The sequence below is a fragment of the Hemiscyllium ocellatum genome, chromosome 32 (genome assembly GCF_020745735.1).
Source record: "Hemiscyllium ocellatum isolate sHemOce1 chromosome 32, sHemOce1.pat.X.cur, whole genome shotgun sequence".
NCBI lineage: Eukaryota > Metazoa > Chordata > Chondrichthyes > Orectolobiformes > Hemiscylliidae > Hemiscyllium > Hemiscyllium ocellatum.
In genome coordinates this window covers 30,520,692-30,545,187 of record NC_083432.1, presented here as the reverse complement: position 1 = coordinate 30,545,187, position 24,496 = coordinate 30,520,692, and the positions used below count along the sequence as shown (strand labels likewise).

Genomic DNA, 24,496 nt, shown 5'->3' with positions numbered 1-24,496 from the left:
ATTTTTTCCTATCTTAACTCTTCTCTTTTCTCCCCTTGTCCAGTCTTCTCCTACTTATGTACATGATTCTTCAAAAAAGCAAAGAACCGTGAATGCTGGAAATCAGAAACAAAATCAGAAACTGCTGGAAAAACTCAGCAGGTCTGGCAGCATTGTTGGAGAGAAATTATAGACAAAAAACCTGCAGATGCTGAAATCCAAGGTAGACAAGCAGGAGGCTGGAAGAACACAACAACAGGCAGCATCAGGAGGTGGAGAAGTCAATGTTTTAGGTATAACCTTTCTTCAGGACTTGGGGGTGTGTGGAAGGGGAGCTGCAGATAAAGTGGAGGGGGGGTGGTTTGGGTGGGGAGGGGAGCAGATTGGTAGGGATACATGAACAATGTGAACCAAGGTAGTGGCAATGTGAACCAAGGATAGGTGAAGAGAAGTGGCCTGCATAAGGCAGAGAGGTGAAGCTGTCTTGGTGGTGTGTCTAACTGGAGTTGGCTGAAATATTTACTGATGAGATGTTGGATGTGGAGACTGGCAGGGGACGCTGCCTTGATTGCATTTGAAGGGGGAGAGATTTAGAGCGGTGGAGCAGGGAGTTGAGGCGGTGCTGTGGAGGGCTGCGCTTGAAGACTGCCCTCTATGTCACAGAGGCTGAACGCAAGCTCTCTGACACCATGTCAAATCTCCCGCTTGGCCATGACCCCACCATGGTCCATCAAGCCAAAATCACACTCACTGCTTCCAGTGGTCTTCCTCTGTTGACTCCAACCTCATAATCCCCCAGGCCTGCATTGCCCGGTTCTACCTGCTCCCCAAGATCCGGAAGCCCAACTATTTGAAGGGGGGAGAAATAAGTTAGTGGAGGGATCACCTGAAAAATACGTACACCGCTGTGGATAGTATTTTGGGGAGGGGGGGGGGGGGAGAGAGAGGGGGGGAGCGCGACTTGCCAGGGGTATGCAGTAGGATCTAGATCTCTGGCACAAAGTCTGTCCTTGTTGCACAGAAAGGAAAGAGGAAAAGGAGGAGAGTGTTAGTCATTGGGGACTCAATAGTTAGAGGGTCAAATAGAAGATTTGTTGGAATGAACGAGGCTTGCGGTTGGTGTTGCCTCCCAGGTGCCAGGGTCTGTGATGTCTTGGATCTAAAGAGAGAGGGTGACCAGTCCCAGGTCATATTCCACAAAGGTATCAACAACATAAGTGGAAAGAAGGATAGGGATATAAGGCAGGATTTCAGGGAGCTAGGTGGAAGCTGAGAGCGAGAACCAAGAGTTGGTATCTCTGGATTGTTACCCATGCCACATGATAGCGAGACGAAGAACAAGGAGAGGTATCAGCTGAACACATGGCTGCAGGGTTGGTGCAGCAAGGAGGGTTTCAGGTTTATGGATAATTGGGGCTCATTCTGGGGAATGTGGGATCTCTACAACAGGAGAGTCTTCTCTTGAACCAGAGGGGTACTAAGATTCTGGGTGGGAAATTTGTGAGTGCTCTTCGGGTGGAATTAAACTAGCTCAGCAGGGGAATGGGAACCTGAGGTGTCGTTACAGTGCACAGGTGAATGAGAGTAGGGAGGGCAGGGAGAGGATTTCACAGTCACTAGAACGTACTGGCAGATAGCAAACTAATTTGACATGTGGCCACTTCAACGCCTAAAGTATCCGAAACAATGTAGGGAAGCTTGCATGGATAGATACCTGGGACTTCGATGTTGTTCCATTTTGGAGACATGGATAGAGCAGGATAAGGAATAGATGTTGCAGGTTTCAGGGTTTAGATCTTTCATTAATAACAGGCAAGACAGTAAATGAGGGAGAGGTGTGGCCTTGTTAATCAAGAATAGTATAACGGTGGATGAAAGAACTTTTGACAAGGACTCGCCTATGGAGGTAGTATGGGTTGAGATGGAGAACAGGATTGGCAAAATGATTCTGGGTAGGAGTGAAAGGAACAGGTTGGTCATTTTGGGGGACTTTAACTTCTCCAACGTTGACCGGAAATGCTATAACTCTTGCACATCAGATGGATTAGTTTTTGTCCAATGTGTGCAGGAGGGTTTCCTGGCACAGTATGTTGAAGGGCCGACAACAGGGGAGGCCACACAGGATCTGATGCTTGGTAATAAACCAGGCCAGGTGTTTTAGTTGTAGGTGAGCACTTTGGAGAGAGTGACCGTAATTCAGTTATGCTTAGTTTAGCGATGGAAAGGGATAGGTATATGCCACAGGGCAAGAGACATCAATGTGGCAAGGGCAATTATAATTCCACTAGGCAACACTTAGGATGCATAGAATGGGGTAGCAAAATGCAGGGGATAGAGACAATCGAAATATGGAGCTGGTTTAAGGAACAGGTACTGCGTGTCCTTGATAGGTATGTCCAGGTCAAGCAGGGAGGAAGTGATAAGGTAAGGGAACTGTGGTTTACTACAGAAATTGCATCGCTTGTTAAGTGGAAGGAGGAGGCTTATGTGACGATGAGACAAGATGGATCAGATGAGGCGATGGAGCATTACACATTAGCTAGGAAGGATTTAAAGAGAGAGTTAAGAAGAGCAAAGAGAGGACATGAGCAGGCTTTAGCAGGTAGAATAAAGGAGATCCCTAAAGTTGTCTATTGGTATGTGAGGAATAGGGCCAGTCAAAGACAGAAATGGGAAGTTTTGTGTGGACCCTGTGGAGATCACAGAGGTGCTAAACAAATATTTCTCATCTGTCTTCACTCAGGAAAAGGAGAATATTGTAAAGGAGAAGAATGAGATACGAGATATGAGACTAGCAATGATTGAGGTTAGTAACGAAGAGGTATTATCAATTCTAGAAGGAGTGAAAGTAGACAAGTCCCCTGGGCTGGATGGGATTTATCCGAGGATTTCTCCAAGGGGAATGGTGGAGTCTTTGGCTTTGATCTTTGAGCCGTTTTGTCTACAAGTTTAGTCCCAGAGGAGTGGAGGATTGAAAATGTTGTGCCCTTGTTTAAAAAGGGCAGCAGAGATGACCCAGGTAATGGGATCAGCGAGCCTTACTTCTGTTTTCAGAAAAGTTTTGGAAAGGATTATAAGAGATAGGATTTATAATCATCTATCAGGCAACAATTTGATTTCAGATAGTCAACATGGTTTTGTCAAGGGCAGGTTGTGTCTCACAAACCTCACTGTGTTTTCTGAGAAGGTGACCAAGCATGTAGATGAGGGTAGGGCAGTTTGCATGGTGTAAATGGACTTCGGTAAAGCCTTTGATAAGGTTTCACATGGTAGGCTGTTGGAGAAAATGCAGAGGCATGGGAATTCAGGGTGATTTAGCAGCTTGGATTAGAAACTGGCTTTCTGAAGGAAGGCAGCAAGTGGTGGTTAATGGAAAATATTCAGCCTAGAGTCCTGTTACTAGTGGGGTGCCATAAGGATCTGTTTTGGGACCATTGCTGTTTGTCATTTTTATAAATGACTTGGAAGCAGGCATAGGTGGATGGGTTAGTAAGTTTGCAGTGGACAGTGTGGAAGAATGTTGCAGGTTGCAGGGGGACTTGGATAAACTGCAGAACTGAGCCGATTGATGGCAAATGGAGTTCAATGTAGATAAATGTGAGGTGATTCACTTTGGGAAGAATAACAGGAGGGCAGAATACTGGGTCAATGGAAAGATTCTTGGTAGTGTGGATGTGCAGAACAATCTTGGTGTCCATGTACATCGATCCCTGAAATTTGCCATCCAGGTTGGTAGTGCTATTAAGGCAGCATATCGTGTGTTAGGTTTTATTGGTACAGGGATTGAGTTCTGAAGCCGTGATGTTATGCTGCAACTACACAAAATGCTAGTGTGGCCGCACTTGGAATACTATGTACAGTTCAGGTCACCCCATTACAGGAAGGATGTGGAAACATTGGAAAAGGCGCAGAGGAGATTTACCAGGATGTTGCCAGGTCAAGAGCAAAGGTCTTATGAGGAAAGGCTGAGACACTTGGGTCTGTTCACATTGGAAAGGAGGCAGCAAAGAGGGCATTTGATAGAGACATATAGGATGATCAGAGGATTAGATAGGGTTGATAGTGAAAGTCTTTTTTCCAGGATGATGATATCAGCTCTTACGAGGGGGCACAGCTACAAATTGAGGGGTGATAGATTTAATACAAATGTCAGAGTCAGGTTTTTTACTCAGAGTGGTAAGCCCTGCCTGCCAAGGTAGTTAACTCAGCCACATGAGGGAGATTTAAACAATCCTTGGATAAGCACATGGATGATGATGGGATAGTGTAGGTGGTGGGGCTTAGATTAGTTCACAGTTTGGCACATCGAGGGCCGAAGGGCCTGTTCTGCACTATATTTTTCTATGTTCTATCTAAGTCGACGCATCGTCTCCGCATGCTCCTGCCCCACTGAACATATTTCTTCCTATTTCAACTCCACCTTCTCCCCCTTGGTCCAGACACTTTCCACCAACATGCCCTCCACCTCTTCAGTAACTTCCAGTTCCCCAACCTCCAGTGTTTTATCTTCACTGTGGACGTGTAGTCATTATACACATCCACACCCCACAAGAAGGGGCTTCAGGCCCTCAGCTTCTTCCTCTACAACAGACCCATCCAGTCCCCCTCCACTAATACCTACCTCTGCCTCGCCAAACCATTGCTCACCCTCAGTAAATTTTCCTTCAATTCTTCCCATTTCCTCCGAATCCAGTGGGTGGCCGTAGGCACTTGGATGGGCTCCAGCTACGCCTGTTCCTTTGTTAGCCACATCGAACAGTCCCTCTTACATGCCCACAGAGGCACTATACCCTACAAAGTCTGAAATGATGCTGCATCCTGCCGCAGGCTGAAGTGGAGCAGTTGATTGACTTCATCCACAAATTCCACATCACCCTTACATTCATTTGGTCTATCATGGACAGCTTCCTCCCCTTAGTTGACCTCTTCATTTCCATCTCTGGCAACAGACTACAGATAGACGTTTACTATAAACCCACAGTCTCCATTAACTTTCTGGTCTACACTTCCTCTCATTCAGTATCCTACAAGAACTCCATCCCTGTTTCCCAATTCCTCTGCCTCCACCACATCTGCTCAGATGAGGAGACATTCCATACATCCAACCATTTTGAATGTGCTACCCCCCTCTGTCATCCAGACAGCCTTCAGTGCACCTCCTGTGTTCCCTGCTCCATTGGTCTGAACACACCCCACTCCCCTCCAAGTGCAGTAAAGACAGTGCCCCTCTTGCCCTCACATACCACCTCATTTTCCAATCAGGCACTCTACAGCCTTCAGAACTCAACTCTGAATTCAACAGTTACAGACAAAGGACTGCATATGCTGGAAGTCAGACTCAATAAAAGGTGAAGCTGGAAAGTCAACGTTTCAGATCAGGGTCCTTCAACAGTCAACTTCCCTGCTCCTCCAATGCTGTCTGACCTCCTATTTTTCCAGCTCCACATTTTATCAACTGAAGATTATGATCTTTATCGTCTATTTTGATTCTGCTTCCCGCCAGTTGCTTACTGAAATGTGATGGCTTTGGCCAAGCCGACTTATTGTCCGCTATTAATACCTACCACTATCAGATAATTTTCATCTATATCTTTTCTCAACTATCATTAACACTTTGTTTTTTAGCAACAGAGCAACCTTACCATCAAATCCACTTCCTCTCCCTACAATAAAACCCATAAAATTCACAGATCCCTTCAATTCTGAAAAAGTGTTCTGGGGGGACTCAAAACACTAGTTCTGTTTTTCTTTCCATTTATTTCAATATCCTTTGTGTTCCATAAAACTCCACACAGCAAAGAGTTTTTCTGATTACAATTTTACTGAGGTGACATGTATCAAATACGGTCTTGCTGTCAAATGCCTTCAACCTCACCCAAGAACATAAGATGATCATAGGAGAGAGAAACAAAAACAGGCCATTTGACCCCTTGAGCCTGTCACATCATTCAATAAGGTCAATCTAATCAGAACTCCACATGTCCACTTTCCTGTCCTTTCCCTGCCTTAAATATATACAAGCCCTCTACCCCAACAGTCTCTCTGGCAAGGAGATCCAAAGACAAACACTCAGAGGAAACTCCTCCTCATCTCAGTCTTAAATTATGGGCGGCACAGTGGTTAGCACTGCTGCCTCACAGTACTGGAGACCTTGGTTCAATTCCCGCCTCAGGTGGCTGTCTGTGTGGAGTTTGCACATCGTTCCTGTGTCTGCGTGGGTTTCTTCCCAAAGTCCAAAAATGTGCAGGTTAGGTGAATTGGCCATGCTAAATTGCCCGTAGTGTTAGCTGAAGGGGTAAATGTAGGGGAATGGGTCTGGGTGGGTTGCTCTTTGGAGGGTCGGTGTGGACTTGTTGGGCTGAAGTGCCTGTTTCCACACTGCAAGTAATCTAATCTAAATTGGTGACCCTTTATTCCAAGACTATGCTCACTAGTCCTAGACTCTCACATGAGGGGAAACATCGTCTCAGCATTTCCGCTGTCAAGCCCCTTAAGAATCCCATATGGTTCAATGCAATCACCTTTCATTCTTCTAATGTCCAATCAGTTGAGTTTCAATCTGCTTAAACTTTATTCATAAGACAATTCTTCCACAGCAGGGATTATCTTAGTGCGCGTTCTGAGCTGCCTACAAATAATAGATAAGCAGACTAAACTGCTCAAAGTATTCCAGATGTGGCTTCACTAGAACCTTGTACAGTTGGAGCAAAACTTCCTACTCTTGTATGCCCATCCACTTGAAATCAAGATCACACCTCTAGAGTTCATGTCTTTTGTCTACATTTGTAGCAAGGCTGTAATGAGATGAGGAGCTGAGTGGCCCCTATGGAATCTAAACTGAACATTAGTGAACAAGCTATTGCTCAACATGCTGAAAAACAATTTTGCTCATGTTTAACTTCTCTGTACATTGGCATATGTTACCTCAAAATTGCATGGGAAGCCTCTATGTTGCATAGGCATGGCAGCAAATAGATGTTTACAGAAAGTGAACTATAAAACAGTAGCAACATGGTCGACTCTCAATAGCCCTTAGAAATTGGCCCAGCAAGCCAATTAGTTCAACATCATTTAGGGATAGGCAACAAATGCTGGCCTTGTCAACAACAGCCACATCCCATATAAACATAAATAAACAAAGAGCCAAAACTATTATAGGAATGCAAGGCTATTCATTTAAGATGTAGGGAATTTATTTATCAGCATTTTTAAAAATGTTGTTATGTTTTGAATTTAGACATAACACAAAAAACTGGTGTTATTAATTCAAATCCTTTGCTCCTTCTGTGCCATCGTGTCATTAGATTTTACAGGTGCAAAAACAGTCATGCAAAGCAAAATTATCGCAAATATCTTGTAAATACTCTACAGAACTAAATGGCAAGAATGCACCAGGAACAGTACTGCCCGTAAATTATGAACAGTAAAGTATTGGAGTATGTGAGAATTTACTGTGCACACCTTCTACAAACAAGGTAAAGAGCTTATAAAACGTGTTTTTCGAAAACAATTGTGCTCAAGGTCAAACATTTTACTGTAAACGCAGGCTGTCTTGGCAAGATCTGCAAAACTGCAGTTACCATGATAAAAAAAATTAATAAGCTGTGCACAAAACAGCCAAATTACTGGCTATCTGCCAAAGAAAATCAAGCCAACTGATTTATAGATAAAGAGGAGCTCAGAAAACATGCAAGAGACTTGACAGTGACAGACGTTTACATGAACATCTAGTACAGTCAAAGAACAAAGGTGAAATATGACTCACCCTGCAACACCCTAACAATATTTGAATATTTGCTACTATTGCCATGTTCAGAAATGTACATGGATTGCATTGAAGCTGTCTTATGTCACAATTTATATTCAGCTGAATTTGACAAGTCAAGAAACATTTAAAAAACACACTTCTCTTACTGATATTTTACTTATAATAGTCATAGATTCAGAGATGAACAGCATGGAAACAGACCCTTCGGTTCAACTTGTCCATGCCAACCAGAATTCTTTTGCAGTTTGCAAGAGAGAAGGCAAAATCTGATGTAATGGTGTTACAGTTAAATAAAGGTAATTATGAGGGCATGAGAGAGGAACTGACGAAAGTAGACCGGAAGCAGAGCCTAGCGAGGAAGACAGTAGAACAAAAATGGTAGGAGTTTGTGGGTATAATTGAGGACACTGTACAGAGGTTCACTCCCAAGAAAAGAAAGATTATCCAGGGAGGGATTAGACAGCCATGGCTGACAAAGGAAGTCAGGAAATGTATTAAAGAAAAAGAGAGATCCTATTAAGTGGCCAAGAGTAGTGGGAAATCAGAAGATTGGGAAGGCTACAAAAACAAATAGACAATAACAAAGAGAGAAATAAGGAAGGATAGGATCAAATATGAAGATAGGCTAGCCAGTAATATTAGAAATTATAGTAAAAGTTTCTTTCAATACATAAGAAACAAACGACAGGCAAAAGTAGACATTGGGCCACTTCAAACTAATGCTGGAAGCCTAGTGATGGGAGATAAGGAAATAGCAGGAGAACTTAACTAGTACTTTGCGTCAGTTTTCACAGTGGAAGACATGAGTAATATCCCAACAACTAAAGGGAGTCAGGGGGCTGAGTTGAGTATGGTTGCCATTACAAAAGAGAAAGTGCTAGAAAAGCTAAAAGGTCTTAAAATTGATAAATCTCCTGGCCCCGATGGGCTACATCCTAGAGTTCTGAGGGAGGTGGCTGAGGAAATAGCGGAGGCATTGGTTGAGATCTTTCAAAAGTCACTGGAGTCAGGGAAAGTCCCGGATGATTGGAAGATCGTTATTGTAACCCCCTTGTTCAAGAAAGGATCAAGACAAAAGATGGAAAATTATAGACCAATTAGCCTAACCTCGGTTGTTGGTAAAATTCTAGAATCCATTATTAAGGATGAGGTTTCTAAATTCTTGAAAGAGCAGGGTTGGATTAGAACAAGTCAACATGGATTTACTCAGGGGAGGTCGTGCCTGACAAACCTGTTGGACTTCTTTGAAGAGGTGACAAGTAGGTTTAATCAGGGAAACCCAGTGGATGTAGTCATTCTGGACTTCCAAAAGGCCTTTGATAAGGTGCCACACGGGAGGATGCTGAGTAAGTGAAGGCCCATGGTGTTCGAGGTGAACTACTGGTATGGATTGAGGATTGGCTGTCTGATAGAAGGCAGAGAATTGGGATAAAAGGTTCTTTTTCGGAATGGCAGCAGGTGACAAGCAGTGTCCCGCATGGTTCAGTGTTGGGGCCACAGCTGTTCACATTATAGATTAATGATCTGGATGAAGGGACTGGGGGCATTCTAGCGAAGTTTGCCGATGATACGAAGTTAGGTGGACAGGCAGGTAGTACTGAGGAAGTGGGGAGGCTGCAGAAGGATCTAGACAGTTTGGGAGAGTGGTCCAGGAAATGGTTGATGGAATTCAATGTGAGCAAATGCGAGGTCTTGCACTTTGGAAAAAAGAATACAAGCATGGACTACCTTCTAAACAGTGAGAAAATTCATAAAACCAAAGTACAAAGGGATCTGCGAGTGCTAGTCGAGGATTCTCCAAAGGTAAACATGCAGGTTGAGTCCGTGATTAAGAAAGCAAATGCAATGTTGTCATTTATCTGAAGAGGTTTGGAATATAAAAGCACTGTTGTGCTACTGAGACTTTATAAAGCTCTGGTTAGGCCCCATTTGGGGTACTGTGTCCAGTTTTGGTCCCCACACCTCAGGAAGGACATACTGGCACTGGAGCGTGTCCAGCGGAGATTCACATGGATGATCCCTGGAATGTTAGATCTAACATACGAGGAACGGCTGACGATCCTGGGATTGTATTCATTGGAGTTTAGAAGATTAAGGGGAGATCTAATAGAAACTTACAAGATAATACATGGCTTGGAAAGGGTGGACACTAGGAAATTGTTTCTGTTAGGCGAGGAGACTAGGACCCGTGGACACTGCCTTAGAATTAGAGGGGGTAAATTCAGAACAGAAATGCGGAGACATTTCTTCAGCCAGAGAGTGGTGGGCCTGTGGAATTCATTGCCGCAGAGTGCAGTGGAGGCCAAGATGCTAAATGTCTTCAAGGTGGAGATTGATAAATTCTTGATGTCACAAGGAATTAAGGGCTACAGGGAGAATGCTGGTAAGTGGAGTTGAAATGCCCATCAGTCATCATTGAATGGCAGAGTGGACTTGATGGTCTGAATGGCCTTACTTCCACTCCTATGTCTTATGGTCTTAATCTAGTGCCATTTGCCAGCACTTGGCCCATATCCTTCTAAACCTTTCCTATTCATATACTCATCTAGATGTCTTTTAAATGCTGCAATTATACTAGCCTCCATCACATCCTGTGGTAGTTCAATCCATACACACACCACCTTTGCACAAAAAAAATTGCTCCTTAGGTCCCTTTTAAATCTTTCGCCTCTCACCTTAAACCTATGTTCTCTAATTCTGGACTCCCCCACTCCAGAGAAAAGACCTTGTCTATTTGCCCTATCCATGCTCCTCATGATTTTATAAACCTCCATAAGCTCAGCTCTCAGCCCCCGAAATTCCTGGGGAAACAGCCCCAGCTTATTCTCAACTAGGCATGTCGCAATGCAAATTAAGAATGAAGGAAGGAGCTATTATAATGTTATGAAACTTGAATCTTAAACAAAGTATTTATCAACTTTAAAAACACCACCTATGAAAGGTTATATTCTATTATTTATTATAAAATCTAAATTTCTACTTTGACCTTGCTTAATTAACACAGTTGTTAACTTGTTTTGTTCATATGTTCATGGCTTTCTGACAGTTCCCTCGGAATTGTAACAATTGAAAGAAATGTTAAGTTGCGTATTTTTTATTTCAACAGACCGCTGTATATTTAATAGTTTGAACTGCATGTCCATTATTACCAAATGGTTAGTAAGAAAAATATCACTTAAAATAATTGAAACTATAACCAATCAACATACTGTTAAAAAATCCCTCTAATTAAAAACAAACTGAACCACCCTTTTGTTGAAGCGTAAGGAAGTCACAAGTGATTAATTTCATATTACCCTCATGCTCTTGTTTTCATGAAAAATAAGTTAACTCCAGCAATAACAGTGTTAACAGGAAACACTGCTACTCTCTAAAACAGCATAGCACTGCACTCTGAACTTCATGATATACAGATTTAGTCAGAGTAAAGCTTCCCAATCAGATATTTTCAACCTTACCTGAATATGGGGGATGGGAAGACACTACACATGGTCAGTAATCTGACATTATACTCTGTTGCTTTTGCACAAACTATCAACATAGGTATCAGCTATGTTGATACCTATGTTGATAGTATCAACATAGTAACAGAATATTATCACCCTATCTTTACAATACATTGTATTTTGAATTATTGCTCTTGAGTCTTAACACCAATAATTTTAATGTGAAAAACATAAATCAACCTATTTAACATGCTAAACAAGACCACAGTGAATTAAAATGATTGAAGCCGGATTAATCAACTGTTTGTTTTAAAAGCTGTGCTGGCAACATTAAGAAGCTTAAGTTTCCATAGCTAAAAATATCTCAATATTCTTAGCTTTGGCATACCTCAAAAAGAAGTATGGTATCACATAGCTATCTAGTGCTGACAGATAACTACCACGTGCTGAATAAACAGGTTCCAAAAATAACCATGTTCAAAAATGTACATTTAGAAATGATTAAAATTCACACTAATATTGAAATGTTGAAAACAAGTAGACAAAAATCCACGAATCTTTCACAGTCCACCTTTTCAAAAGAAACTAAAACACATGCATGCAAAGTAATTAATTATTGTGATTTCAAGGTATCCAAACTTATTTAAAATATTGTAGTTCATAAACATTATAAAAAGTTGTTCATTTAAATATTTTTAAATGTTATCTCTTTCCTGCTACAAGGATTCTATGGGATGGGAAACAACCGACTCAGTTTAATAGTTTAAAAACCTGAATTTGAATTATTTTGCAGGTGCTAAGGGTACGAACAGCAATTGAATTACTTTGCTTACCTGATGTTGGCATAGTGTGCACCCGACTTTGTGGCAACAATTCTAGGGGCTGCTCTTGTCCAGATACACCATCTGAGGAAAAACACGATTCAGTTTCGTAAATAGTCTGCAACATCTTTTTAAGTCCAGGCACTTTGGGCTTCAGTAACATGACAAAGTCACCAAATACTGAATAATTTTTTCAAATCTTCTTTTACAGGCAACTTTTTACAAACGTTTAAGCTGTTGAGTATTGTTTTATCCTTTAAATCCTGTTGCTGAAGGCTGTGTACAAAAATCTCCTGTTCCTTTTTAACACAGTCAAGCCTGGTGAAACACACAGCAGACCAAACATCCTGAATTAGCGTTGTGATTTTCAATCCAAGTGCTACAGCAAATAGTCAGTCATCTTCCTTTCAGCAAGAGATTAATAAGACAACATGCAACATTGTGGCTAGATACAGAAAATCCTTTACCAAAAAGCAACTTTAATACACTGACAGTTCAGTAAGAAAATATTAATCCTCTCACTGGCAATGAAAGTAAGCAGCCTTACAATCTGCCTATTGCATTAAAGGCAAACACATTTACATAAAAGTCAACAATAATACAGCCTGAAGCAGACCAAAATAGAAAAACAGGAGGAGCCAGCTATAAATAGGTCATGCACGCTCTGGGAATGAGGAACATTCATACAAACATAGACAACCAATCAGTTGCTTTAAAATATCATTTCCTAGCTCGTGCACATTTTAACTCCATGAATGTTACTGCCAAGAGTAGTTAAATGCTACTGTATATTCAGCTTAAATGCAATGAGATAACGAAGATGGTATGGAAACATAATAGTGAGCAAATACTCACCAGTTGCAATCTTGAGGCTTTTAAAATGATTTTTTTTCAGTCATATGATTTTTTTAAAAAGTTCATTTACAGTAATAAATAGTCAGCTCAAAATAGCATTTCTGAAATAATCCTCATTTTAAATTTCTCAATTTATGAAGAGGTTTTGCAACAATGTCACACTGCATCTTGAATAGGAAAGAAAGATCAATCTTCAATTTAAATTTTAAGTATTCATGACAGTTTACACTGGATAGGAAGCTGTAGTTTTTTTGGTGGCTTTCATGAAAATAAGTGATAGATAAATTCAGAAAGAGGACTGAGGACCAAATTACATGCCGCATTTGGTTCATTTACATTTGCAAAGGCAAACATTGTTGGGAGGAGAACTAAAGTTTATATCATGCCTACTGTACAAGTTTCCTTTATTGGAAAACATTTAACATTATTTAAAAATCTGATTTATAGTATTGATCACAAAGCAGTAGACATTTTCTCTTAGTAACTGAACAGGAAACATGAACAGTAAACAAGTAACATGATTAAAAGAAATACTTCTCATTTAATAAGAGCAGCTTTTAAAATTCCTGAGTGAATTTCAATTTGGTTAACCATTCAGCTATGATGGAATTAGTTATTCTTCCAAAAAATCATTTTTGCACTCAATGTATCAATGCTTGTTTCTACCAATATGAATTTAATGATTGTTTATTACTTCAGCATTCAAGTATATCTCAAAACAGCAAGAATGGCTTGCCTTTACTCATTGAAATTTGTTGGAGAAAGGTGACAAATTATCTAAGTAAACAGCATCTTGATTAAAGTTTCTGTTCTTTTTCTAACAACTACCATTCAATATTTGCAACATTTGGAGGGTATGGGAGAAATGGCAACTGTTTACCTCTGACCAAGTTACCTGACAAAAAAAGCTCTGTATGTAAGTTGGAGTGAGCAATTATAGCAAAGTGTGCAAATCCAAAGGAAAAAATATAGGAAAGTTTGTATGGACATTGATGCTAAATTTGATTAGATGCATGCAGCAAAAAGTGTCCTTCAGCTTGATACTCTTTTCACCTATTATTTGAGACTATATCCCTAATAGGTTGATGCACAGATTGATTGGTGAGGTTTAGAGTATGCAGCATGTTTGAAAACAGCTAAATGGGGTTGTATAATGATACAATGGTCATAAGATCACTTAGAAGTTCACTATATCATAAAAAATGTTCAAAAATTAAAGCATCTACTTTTCAGTTAACTGCTTTCCATTCTTAAAAGCACAAGACATTAACAGTGAAGAATAGAACTAGTTGCTGCATTCAGGCACTGATATGGAGTTTTATATTCCCCAGACTCTCCGATGAGAATAGACAACATAACTACAGCTCCTCAGTCATAATGCTGTTAAATTGCACCTGAGACTGTACACAACATAAAATTATAAAACACCTCCTCCAAACATACCTACCTTACATAAGTGATTCCACTAATTAGAGTGGGTGGCATTAGCATGAACTAAAAAAAAGCACAAGAATATTTCCAAAGTGGAAAAACGCTGTAAATGTATTGTTGAAGAATTTGTATAAACACTAACAAGAATCTTGCAGCACGTGGATGACACGGATCAAATCATTTTTGTCAGTGTTATACCCACATTGGACTACAGATTACGATAGTAAATGCCTCTTCTGCAGGGAAAATTACACATAACTTTACTCCGTTATTAACACCTTCTTACAATGCCCTGTTGTGTTCACTAAAAAGCTCTTTGTGAGCACTAAAGCATCACTGCTATGATGTTTGATGTCCCCTGTTGTTTTAAAATTAAAAAGACTACAAGAATTGTTGAAGCTTCTATTTAACTGCACAGGAGTTACTAAAGCAATGTCTTTGACATAGCCACAAGTTAAATTAAACATTACTGCACATAAGACTAACTATAGGCCTGTTTCACACCTGCTTCAGATTGAAAATGTTGATCATCATACAATGGTAGTACAATTTGTTTAGTTAACCCTAATATTACAAAATAATCTTCCAATAGAAAATTTAGTAATTTTTAAAGAGTACTTGCAGCTCAATTTAATATATTTTCAAATATAATGAAAACAGCCTTTTAATGCATTGTTTAGAGTAATCCACTGAACATTATTATTTTGGATAACATTCAGGATTATACAAATTATACAGCAAGTGCAGCAAAAGCTTGATTATTTTGTTTCATTCTATGCTGTATAAAGTTGTTTATTTTTGTGCTTAATAGTTAAACTTGAAGTATGTGAAATATGCTTTAAGCTCCTTTATTGTGTATCAGACTAGCAACAGCCTGAGATGTAGCATTGAGCAAAACTAAATTGAACTGGCCATACTAATATTGCGGCTACAAAATCAGAAGCAGGGAATTTTATGGCATATAACTAACTTTGACATCCCAAAGCCTGACCATCATTTACAAGTCGGGAATATGTTGAAAACTCTCCACTCATCTGATATGTGCAGCTCCAACAATTCTCAAAAAGCTTGACTCCATCCAAGTCAAAATAGACCATTGGCTGACACCTCACCCACCATATTCAACATTTGATCCTTCTCCCACCAACACAGAGTGGCAACACTGTGTACTTCCTACAAGATGCACTTTAACTTACCACATCTCCTTACAAACGACCTATCAAACTCATGAGCTCCAGGTTCCTAGAAGGTGAAGGACAGGTTCAGGGAATACAACCAACTGTAGGTTCCTTTCCAACCAACTTGGAATGATACCACAGTTCCTTCACTATTGCTTTGTCAAGATCCCAGAAGGAATTCCCTTCCTAAGAGCACTGTATATATGTTACTGCAATGTTGGAGAAAGTGATTCTCTTCCACCTTCAACGGCAATTGGGATGGACAAGAAAATGCTGACCTGGCCAGCTAAATCTGCCAAAACCCTTCATAAACCTTCACAAGCGTCTTTATCCAATCTTCCCCACAGCATTATGTCCTCAACATCACAGTCATAGTCCTCCTTTTAAGAACAGTATGAATTTTGCTTCTTTTGCCTCGATATTTGCAAGTCACATTATTTTATGTTGTTAGCCATGCGCTCCATGTTTTTCTTACAATCGCATCCCCAACTGCATCCCAGTAAAATGTAATGTTGTACCAAGCATCATTCAAGATAACAGTACAAATAGATATACATATTTTTGATATGGTTGCATTAGTCTCATTGCTGCAGGGTGACTGAAGATGAGAACTGACACGAGAAGTATTCAATATTCAGAAAGGACAGACAGATAAGATAAGGAAAGGAGACAGGCGAGCATTCTTAGCAAAGGACAAAATCAATCCAATCAGGAGGAAGGAGATTGGCTCGGAAAATCATGGTGTAGAATATGTATGGGTAGAGACAGAAAATATAAAGTGGGAGAAAACATCGGAGGTTGTAATCTACAGACCCCAAACAGTAGTGGCGATATAAGGGATATGCAGATAGATTGGACACATCAAACTACTAACAATACTGTGAAGGAGGATCTCCCGAGTGTATACAACACCATTTTTTTATTAGACCAGTCTGTTGAAGAGCCAACTAGAGAGCACTCTTTCCTAAACTGAGTATTGTGCAATGAGAAAAGATTAATTAGCAGCCTTGTTTCATGAAGTCTGTTGGGCAACAGTAACCATAAAATAGCAGAATTGTTAATTAAGATAGAGTGAAATTTAATCCAAAACAAACCCTGAATCTAAACAAAGGAAATGAGGACATGAGGCAAAAACGGATCAAGGAACCTTACTGAAAGGGTTGGCAGCAAATAGGCATGGCTAATATTTAAGAAACATATGCATGAATTACAACAATTATTCATTCCTAAAACAGGAAAGATGGCTCAACCAGAAACTACAAAAGAAATTAGGCATAGCGTTAGTTCCAAAGAGGAATCATATAAAATTGTCAAAAAAAGCAGCATGCCTGAAGAGCAGTTTAGAGATCAAAGAGATTGGTCAAGAGGGGGAAAATACAACAGAAGCATAAACTAGTCAGGAACATAAAAACTGATAACAAAAGCATCTATAAATGTGTGAAGAGAATAAAATTAGCAAAGATAAATATAGGTCCCTCACAGTCAGAAGTTGTGAAAATTTAATTGTGGAACAAAGAAATGGCAGGAAATTGGTTCTGTCTTCAGAAAAGAAAACAAAATTATTGTCCAGAAATGTTAAGGAACCAAGGGTCTAGCTACAAGGGGCAATTAAAGAAAATCAATATTAGTAAAACAAAAAGATACTAGAGAAATTAATAGGGTTAAAAGACTGAGAAATACCCAGGGCCAGATAATCTGCATCTCAGAGTATTTAAAGACGTGCCCCTGCATTAGCTGCATTGATGGTCATCTTCCAAAATTCTACAGACTCTGAAGCATTCCATACACATTGGAAGGTGATAAATGTAACTCCACTATTTAAAAAGAGAAAGAAAACTTACAGACTGAATCAGTCACCAACACTAGTGGGATAAGTGCTGTAGTCCATAAAAGATACAATTACAGAATTAATGGGATTGAACAAAGTCAGCCTGGGTTTATGTAAAAATAAATATCATGCTGACCTAGTCTTCTGGAGGTTTTGAGAATGTAATTAATAGAATAGATAAGGGAGAACCAGTAGATGTCATATATTTGGATTTTCAGAAGGCTTTTAGTTAGGTCCCTCACATGGGTGGAGTTTTCCACTTTCTGGAGCTGGTAGAAAAAAATAGATCAAATTTGGCCCTGCTAAGCAACTTAACCCCTGATCTCCAGCTCAGCAATTAAATGCTGGCCAAGAAGGACCACTGGGGTCTTTGTAAACTTGCCATCAATTAGGCAAATATTAAGTAGTTACCTTCTCTCTGAATGATTCCACAAGAAGTCAGCTTCCACTGGAGGACTTCAGGATTCAGAAGCTGCTAGCTTTTGACTGGTAACCGAAGTCGCAGAAACTGTAGCCAATGTCAAGGTTTATGGACGACATGAGATATTCACCCTTACTCAGCTTCTAATAAAGTGGTTAGCATGCAATTGGGTGTATTTTATAGTCAGTAATGGTAACATGTTAGTCGCCACCTATCACAATAAATAGTCCTGAGTGGGGCAAGAGTCTATCTTAACTATGTGTGGTAGAAAAAAAGCAAAGCAGGTTAAGTTGAAGAAAATCAAGAGTTCATCAATTTTTTAAAAATTCCCATAGTGTGTCTGGGAAACTAAAGAGAGAGAGAGAACAGATGCATTTAACTTTTAATTACAAACCTCAACAATTTACTTTCCTTAACACAAGAAAATTGGAACATGGTTCACGGTGAAGGGCTTATGCCCGAAACGTCGAATTTCCTGTTCCTTAGATGCTGCCTGACCTGCTGCGCTTTTCCAGCAACACATTTTCAGCACATGGTTCACAGTCACTGGTTGCTTGATTAGTTGAACAATTTTCATCTTAAGCATCCATTCTTTACAACTGCAGATAAGTTTGACAAATATAGCTGGTGCACACAGATCGGATATGGTATAGATTATTTGCCCTTGTTGCAACTATTTCTCCCTCTTGTGTACATTTACCACTCCGTAATCAATAACAGACGAAAATACACAAACCTTCCCATTAAGGTTTTGCGCTCATTATTAGAATGCTTGTGAAGTAGAGAAACCTCCTCTTAACTTCCTTCCTTCCAATGAATAGAGATCTAATCTCCACATAGCATCTCCTTTAACCCATCAAATTTGCTAACATACCATATTAACAATTCAGTCTCATCCTGGAAACTATCAAATTGGTACATTGCTTGGCCAGGTAGTAGGATTTGTTTCATACAGCCCATGATTGGATACTCAATACTGAACTTGACTAGTGTAATCTTCAACAAAATCAAGCAAGAGAGAAGAAACAATAAATTGCATTTTGAAAAACTGAACAACCTGAATCTAAATAGCACCTTCAAATCATTCAAATATATCAGAATTTATAAGAGTGGTGCCAAAAAAGACTGGATATTGGGGAGGGAATTCTAGAATTTAGGACCTTGGCAGATATAAATGTTGTCACAAGTAGAGTCATAGAGTCACAGAGATGAACAGCATGGAAATAGACCCTTCGGTCCAACCTGTCCATACCGACCAGATATCCCAACACAATCTAGTCCCATCGGCCAGCACCCGGCCCATATCCCTCCAAACTCTCCCTAATCATATACCCATCCAAATGCCTCTTAAATGTTGCGATTGAACCAGCCTCCACCACTTCCTCTGGCAGCTCATTCCATACACGTACCACCTTCTGCGCGAAAGTTGCCCTTAGGTCTCTTGTATATTTTTCCCCTCTCGCTTAACTGTGCCCTCTCGTTCTGTACTCCCCCACCCCAGGGAAAAGACTTTGTTTATTTATCCTATCCATGCCCCTCAATTTTGTAAACCTCTCAAGGTCCCCCCTCATTCTCAGACGCTCCAGGGAAAACAGCTCCAGCCTGTTCAGCCTCTCCTTATAGCTCAAATCCTCCAACCCTAGCAACATCCTTGTAAATCTTTTCTGAACCCTTTCAGGTTTCACAACATCTTTCAGATAGGAAGGAGACCAGAATTGTACCCAATATTCCAACAGTGGCCTAACAAATATCCTGCACAGCCACAATAAGATCTCCCAACCCCTGTACTCAATACTCTGATCAATAAAGGAAATGCCTTCTTCACTATCCTATCTACCCGTGACTCTACTTTCAAGGAGCTATGAACCTGCACTCCAAGGACTCTTTGTTCAGCAACACTCCCTAGGACCTTACCACTAAATGTATAAGTCCTGCTAAGATTTGCTTTCCCAAAATGCAGCACTTCGCATTTATCCGAATTAAGCTCCATCTGTCACTTCTCACTAAAAGAAGAGATGCACTAGAGACCAGAATTGGAGGAATGCAGAACGTTATATGGTTGAAGGAGATTGCAAAGACAGATTCTCTCTGAGGTGCATGGTCATGCAGCCACTGGGAAGCATATTGATCAGCTGGTCAATTAGTCAGTTGTACAGGGTGGAAATAGACCCTTCTGTCCAGATATCCTAAATAAATCTAGTCCAATTTTCCAGCATTTGGCCCAAATACCTCTACACCATTCCTATTCATATACACATCCAGATGCCTTTTAAATGCCATTGTAACAGTCTGCCTACTTCCTCTAGCACGTCTTTTCATACACACACCATCCTTTGCGTGAAAAAGTTGTCCCTTAGATCCCTTTTAAATCCTCCCCCCTCACCTTAAACCTATCCCCCACCCCAGTGGAAAGACCTAGTTTATTTACCTTATCCATGCCCCTCATGATTTTAAACCTCAATAAGGTTACCTCTTACCCTTCAATTCCCCAGGGAAAATAGCCCCGGCCTATTTAGTCTCTCCTTTTATCTGAAACCCTCCCACCCTGGCAACATCCTTGTAAATGTTTTCTGAACCCTTTCAAGTTTCACAACATCATTCCTGTAGCAGGAGACCAGAATTCCAAAAGTGGCCTAACCAATGTCCAGTACAGTCCCAACACGACCTCCCAAGTCCTATACTCAATATAACGATCAATAAAGACAAGCATACCAAACACCACCTTCTCTATCCTCTCTACCCGGGATGCCACTTTCAAGGAACTAAGAACCTGCACTCCAAGATCCAATATCTATCCTACCATGGTGATGTTGTCAGCAAACTTGTAGATGACGTTCATTCGGAATCTGGCTACACAGTCGTGAGTGTACAAGGAGTAGAGCAGGGGATGGAGGACAGTTCCTTGGGCGGCTCCAGTATTGAGTGTTATCGTAGAGGAGGTGCAGTTGTCTATCTTCATTGATTGTGGTCTTTTTTTCAGTAACACTCTCATGAAATAAATCTTAAACGTGAACAACCAGCCCACTGGCTGTGAATTGAACTTTCATACAATACTTGATCTCCTCAAAAACTGAAGCTCCAACGTGGCATTTCCCATAATAATTAAAAATGGGACTGTTAATTAAGTTTTGATTTGTGAAATTAAACTTCTGAAGACCGAAAATTGAAAAATAAATCAAACTAGTTCACAGCAAACACTTCAAATAAATACTGCTATTTTGGTTGTTTGATAGGCATCTTTGACAATGACAAAGCAAAAGGACATTGTCCACTTTGAAAAAAACTCAAGGAAAACCAAACAAACTGATCCAATTTACCTGTAGATCAATTAAGGAAGAAAGTTACAGAACATTAATTTCAAGAAATTCAATAGTGAATTACGTCATTAGATATTGCCAAGCCAATTTCAACTGTAAACTCCTAAAATTTGCTGCAGACTCTGAGTGGAAGTTAAATTCAATAATTGATCATCTAAAATTCAAAACTACTCCCAGTAATCACTTGGTACAAAAACCAATTTGGTACATTAATGTCTTTTAAAGAAGGAAATCTGCTTCTGTTGTACTAAACTACAAGAGAAAGGCAAGTTCAAATGAAACATGGTTAATTCCAGGTTTCGTTGATTCAATGGCAAATCTAGACCCATAAACCTAGTTTATGCTAAAACTGAAAGAGACAGTTATACTGAACTGAATTATACCTTACAGCAAGCTGTCCCCAACATCACGACTGTCAACCCTATGACGATGCAAGTCACCTCAGTTCCAGAGATGATGCTCTCATTCAAGAGAGATGATTAGTAATGAATTTCACTTGAGGGTTGCCTCACCTCAGGCAAGGGGTGAGATTGAAAGGGTAGGGGCTTCATGATGGCCTCAGCCTGTACAGGAACTGAACTTATGTTGTTGGTGTCACCCTACATTGAAAACCAGCCATCAAGGCAACTGAGCTAACCAACCCCTGGATTCACCATAGGTGGAGCACAATGGTCTACAGTTGGGAGCCAGCAGGGTCCAGCAGTCCTCAACAATGACAATTCAACATGCAATCTCATATTATTAGTTCAAGCATGGACACAGAAATGCACTCCTGATTGTCACCAACTGTCATCCTCCCGCTAATCACCTATGAACTGGTACTTTTTATGGTTGAAAGATAACTGGTAGAAGCATCAAGGGGGACAAGGACCGAACAGTGCTTATTGGGTGGGGGAAACTCCAATTTCCACTTTAGGCCCAATCACCTTCAGCTACATCAATCGCCATCCCCTAATCACAAAGTCAAAAGTGGGGATGGTTGTTGATAACTGAACAGTATTTCAAGGTGATTTGGGGCTCCTCCGATACTAAAGTAATCTTTGCCTATATCAGCAAGATCTATACAATAAACATCTCCAACAGAAGATGGCAACCATCTGTTCTTGACAATTAACAGCATCCCTATCACTGAACTCACCACTAAAAGTATCCTGGGGTTTACCACTGACCAGAAACTTAACTGGATGAGGCACAATAAGTACTGTAGCCATAGCAGCAAGTCAGAGGTTAGAAAATTCTGTGACAAGTAACTCACCTTCTGACTTCCCCAAGCCTGAACACCATCTACAAAGTAAAACAAAAAGTGCTGGAATACACTCCACATGCCTAGCTTATTTGGTAAACATAAGCATGGAGTTGAGCTCCAAAAGCTCTCAAGATGCTTATGACTGACCACCTGGCACAAAGTTGCCCTTTGGTTGACACCACATTAAACGTGCACTCCTTCCTTCATTAACGCATTTAGCAGCTGTGTGTACTATACTGTCTATAAGATGTACTGGTGAACAGGCAAATACAGCATGTAGAAAGTCTGTGAGGAAGGATACAGTTGACAGGACAAAGTTGCAGTCAGTGTGTCTATTTTAATGCAGAAGTGTCAGGAATAAGGGTAATGAAGTTATAGCATGGATCAGTACTTGGAGCTACAATGTTGTGGCCATTGCAGAGACTTGGATATCACAGGGGCAGGAATGGTTGTTGGATGTTCCGTGGTTTACGTATTTCAAAAGGAATAGGGAGGGAGGTAAAAGAGGTGGGGAATGGCATTGCTAATCAGGGATAATATCACAGCTGCAGAAAGGGAGGTTGATGAAGTGTGTTTCTTTTTTGAGTCATTAGTGGAGGAAGTCAGAAACAGGAAAGCAGTCACTTTATTGGAAGTTACTCACTGAAAACTTCATTCAGGTATCTTTTCAGCTGGATTTATTTTCAAGGTTTATCTATCATTCACGGGGAGAGAAAATGGGTTGTTTTTTGTCGACTTGTTCTAAGATGTTCCAGTACAGCTACAATACATCTGGCAATGTGGACAAATGTCCAGGTAGTCCTCTACACAAGAAGGGAGACAAATCCAACCCAGTCAATCACAGCCCCATTAGTCTACTCTCAATTATTAGTAAACTGACTGAAAAAATCATTAAAGAGTGCTATCAAGTTGCATTCATGAACAACAAAATGCTCACTAACACTCAATTTAGGTTTTGCCAGTGCCACTCAAGTCCAGACATCAATTCAGCCTTGATCCAAATATGGACAAAAGAGCTGACCCGCAGTGGTGAGGTGAGCGAGACTGCCCTCTTGTCATCAAAGGCAGATTTGGCCAAGTGTGGAATTAAGAAGCCCTGACAAAAGTAGAATCAACGGAAACTGGGGAGAAGTCTCCACTCTTTGAAGTCAGACATAACACAAAGAAAGATGACTGATCCGCAGCAACCACAGTCATCTCAGCCTCAGATTAACTCAGGAGTTCCTCAGGGTAGATATTTTCTAATCAACCTGTTCAGGACTGTTATTACATACCTCTGGAGTAGGAAGAATTGAACCTGGGCTGTCTGGTTCGGAAGCACTGCACCACAACAGCAGTAATTGGTCAGGGTAGTGCCCCAAGTCCAACCACCTTCAGCTGCTTCATCAATGACCTTTCCTACAACTTATAGTCAGATCTGGGGATGTTCGTAGGTGATTGCACAATGTTCAGCACCAATCATACCTCCTCAGATATAAAAAAAAATTCATGTCAAATCAGTTTCAAGGCTGGACTGACAAATGGCAAGTAACATTTGTGCACCACGCAATTACAAAGCAATGACCATCTCTAACAAGACAATTTAAACATCATTTATCGACATTTCATAGTATTATGATCACAGAATCTTCCATGATTTACACCCTAGAGATTACCACTGACCAGAAATTGAACTGGATCAGCCTTATAAATATTGTTGTTACAACAGATCAGAGGATAGGAATCGTGCAGTGAGTATTTCACCTGACATCCTCAAGCCTTTCCACCATCTATACAGCACAAGTCCAAGATAGAATACATCCCACTTAGAGGTGAATGCAGCTCCAACAACACTTGATTTCTGGAACTTACTGATTCTCACTAAACACTTCACTGAGGTATCTCTTCAGCTGGCTTTCTTTTAAAGGGTTATCTATTATTCACTATGAGAGAAAATAAGTTATTTTTTTCTCCTACCAGCTTTCTTTGAACTGTTCTAAGCTGTTCCAGTATATATTCAACTCAACAGCATGTTTGAATGGCACATCTATTAACATTGACTCTTTTGCACCCCTGACAAAGAAAGAGACCAGTTCACAGAAAAATCAGCCCTGGACAAGTAAAGAGATCAGGGACAACATAAAAATAAAAGAAAGGGCTTACAAAAATACAAAAACAGCAACAATCCTGCTGTATGGGAGTGATACAAAGACTAGCAAAGGGCCAC

General features: G+C 40.4%; 1 protein-coding gene across 6 annotated transcripts in view; it reads right to left on the bottom strand.

The window, feature by feature from the left end:
* The window catches only part of hdac5 (histone deacetylase 5), a 376,118-nt gene that overhangs the window by 201,472 nt on the left and 150,150 nt on the right, over positions 1 to 24,496 (bottom strand). For 4 of the 6 annotated variants that reach the window (XM_060848955.1, XM_060848956.1, XM_060848954.1 and 1 more), the window contains one exon: positions 12,027 to 12,098. In XM_060848955.1, the coding sequence (XP_060704938.1) occupies positions 12,027 to 12,098 (72 nt within the window). Of the gene's footprint in view, positions 1 to 12,026; positions 12,178 to 24,496 lie in introns of those variants that run through there. The other 2 variants (XM_060848951.1, XM_060848953.1) reach the window with 1 other exon arrangement.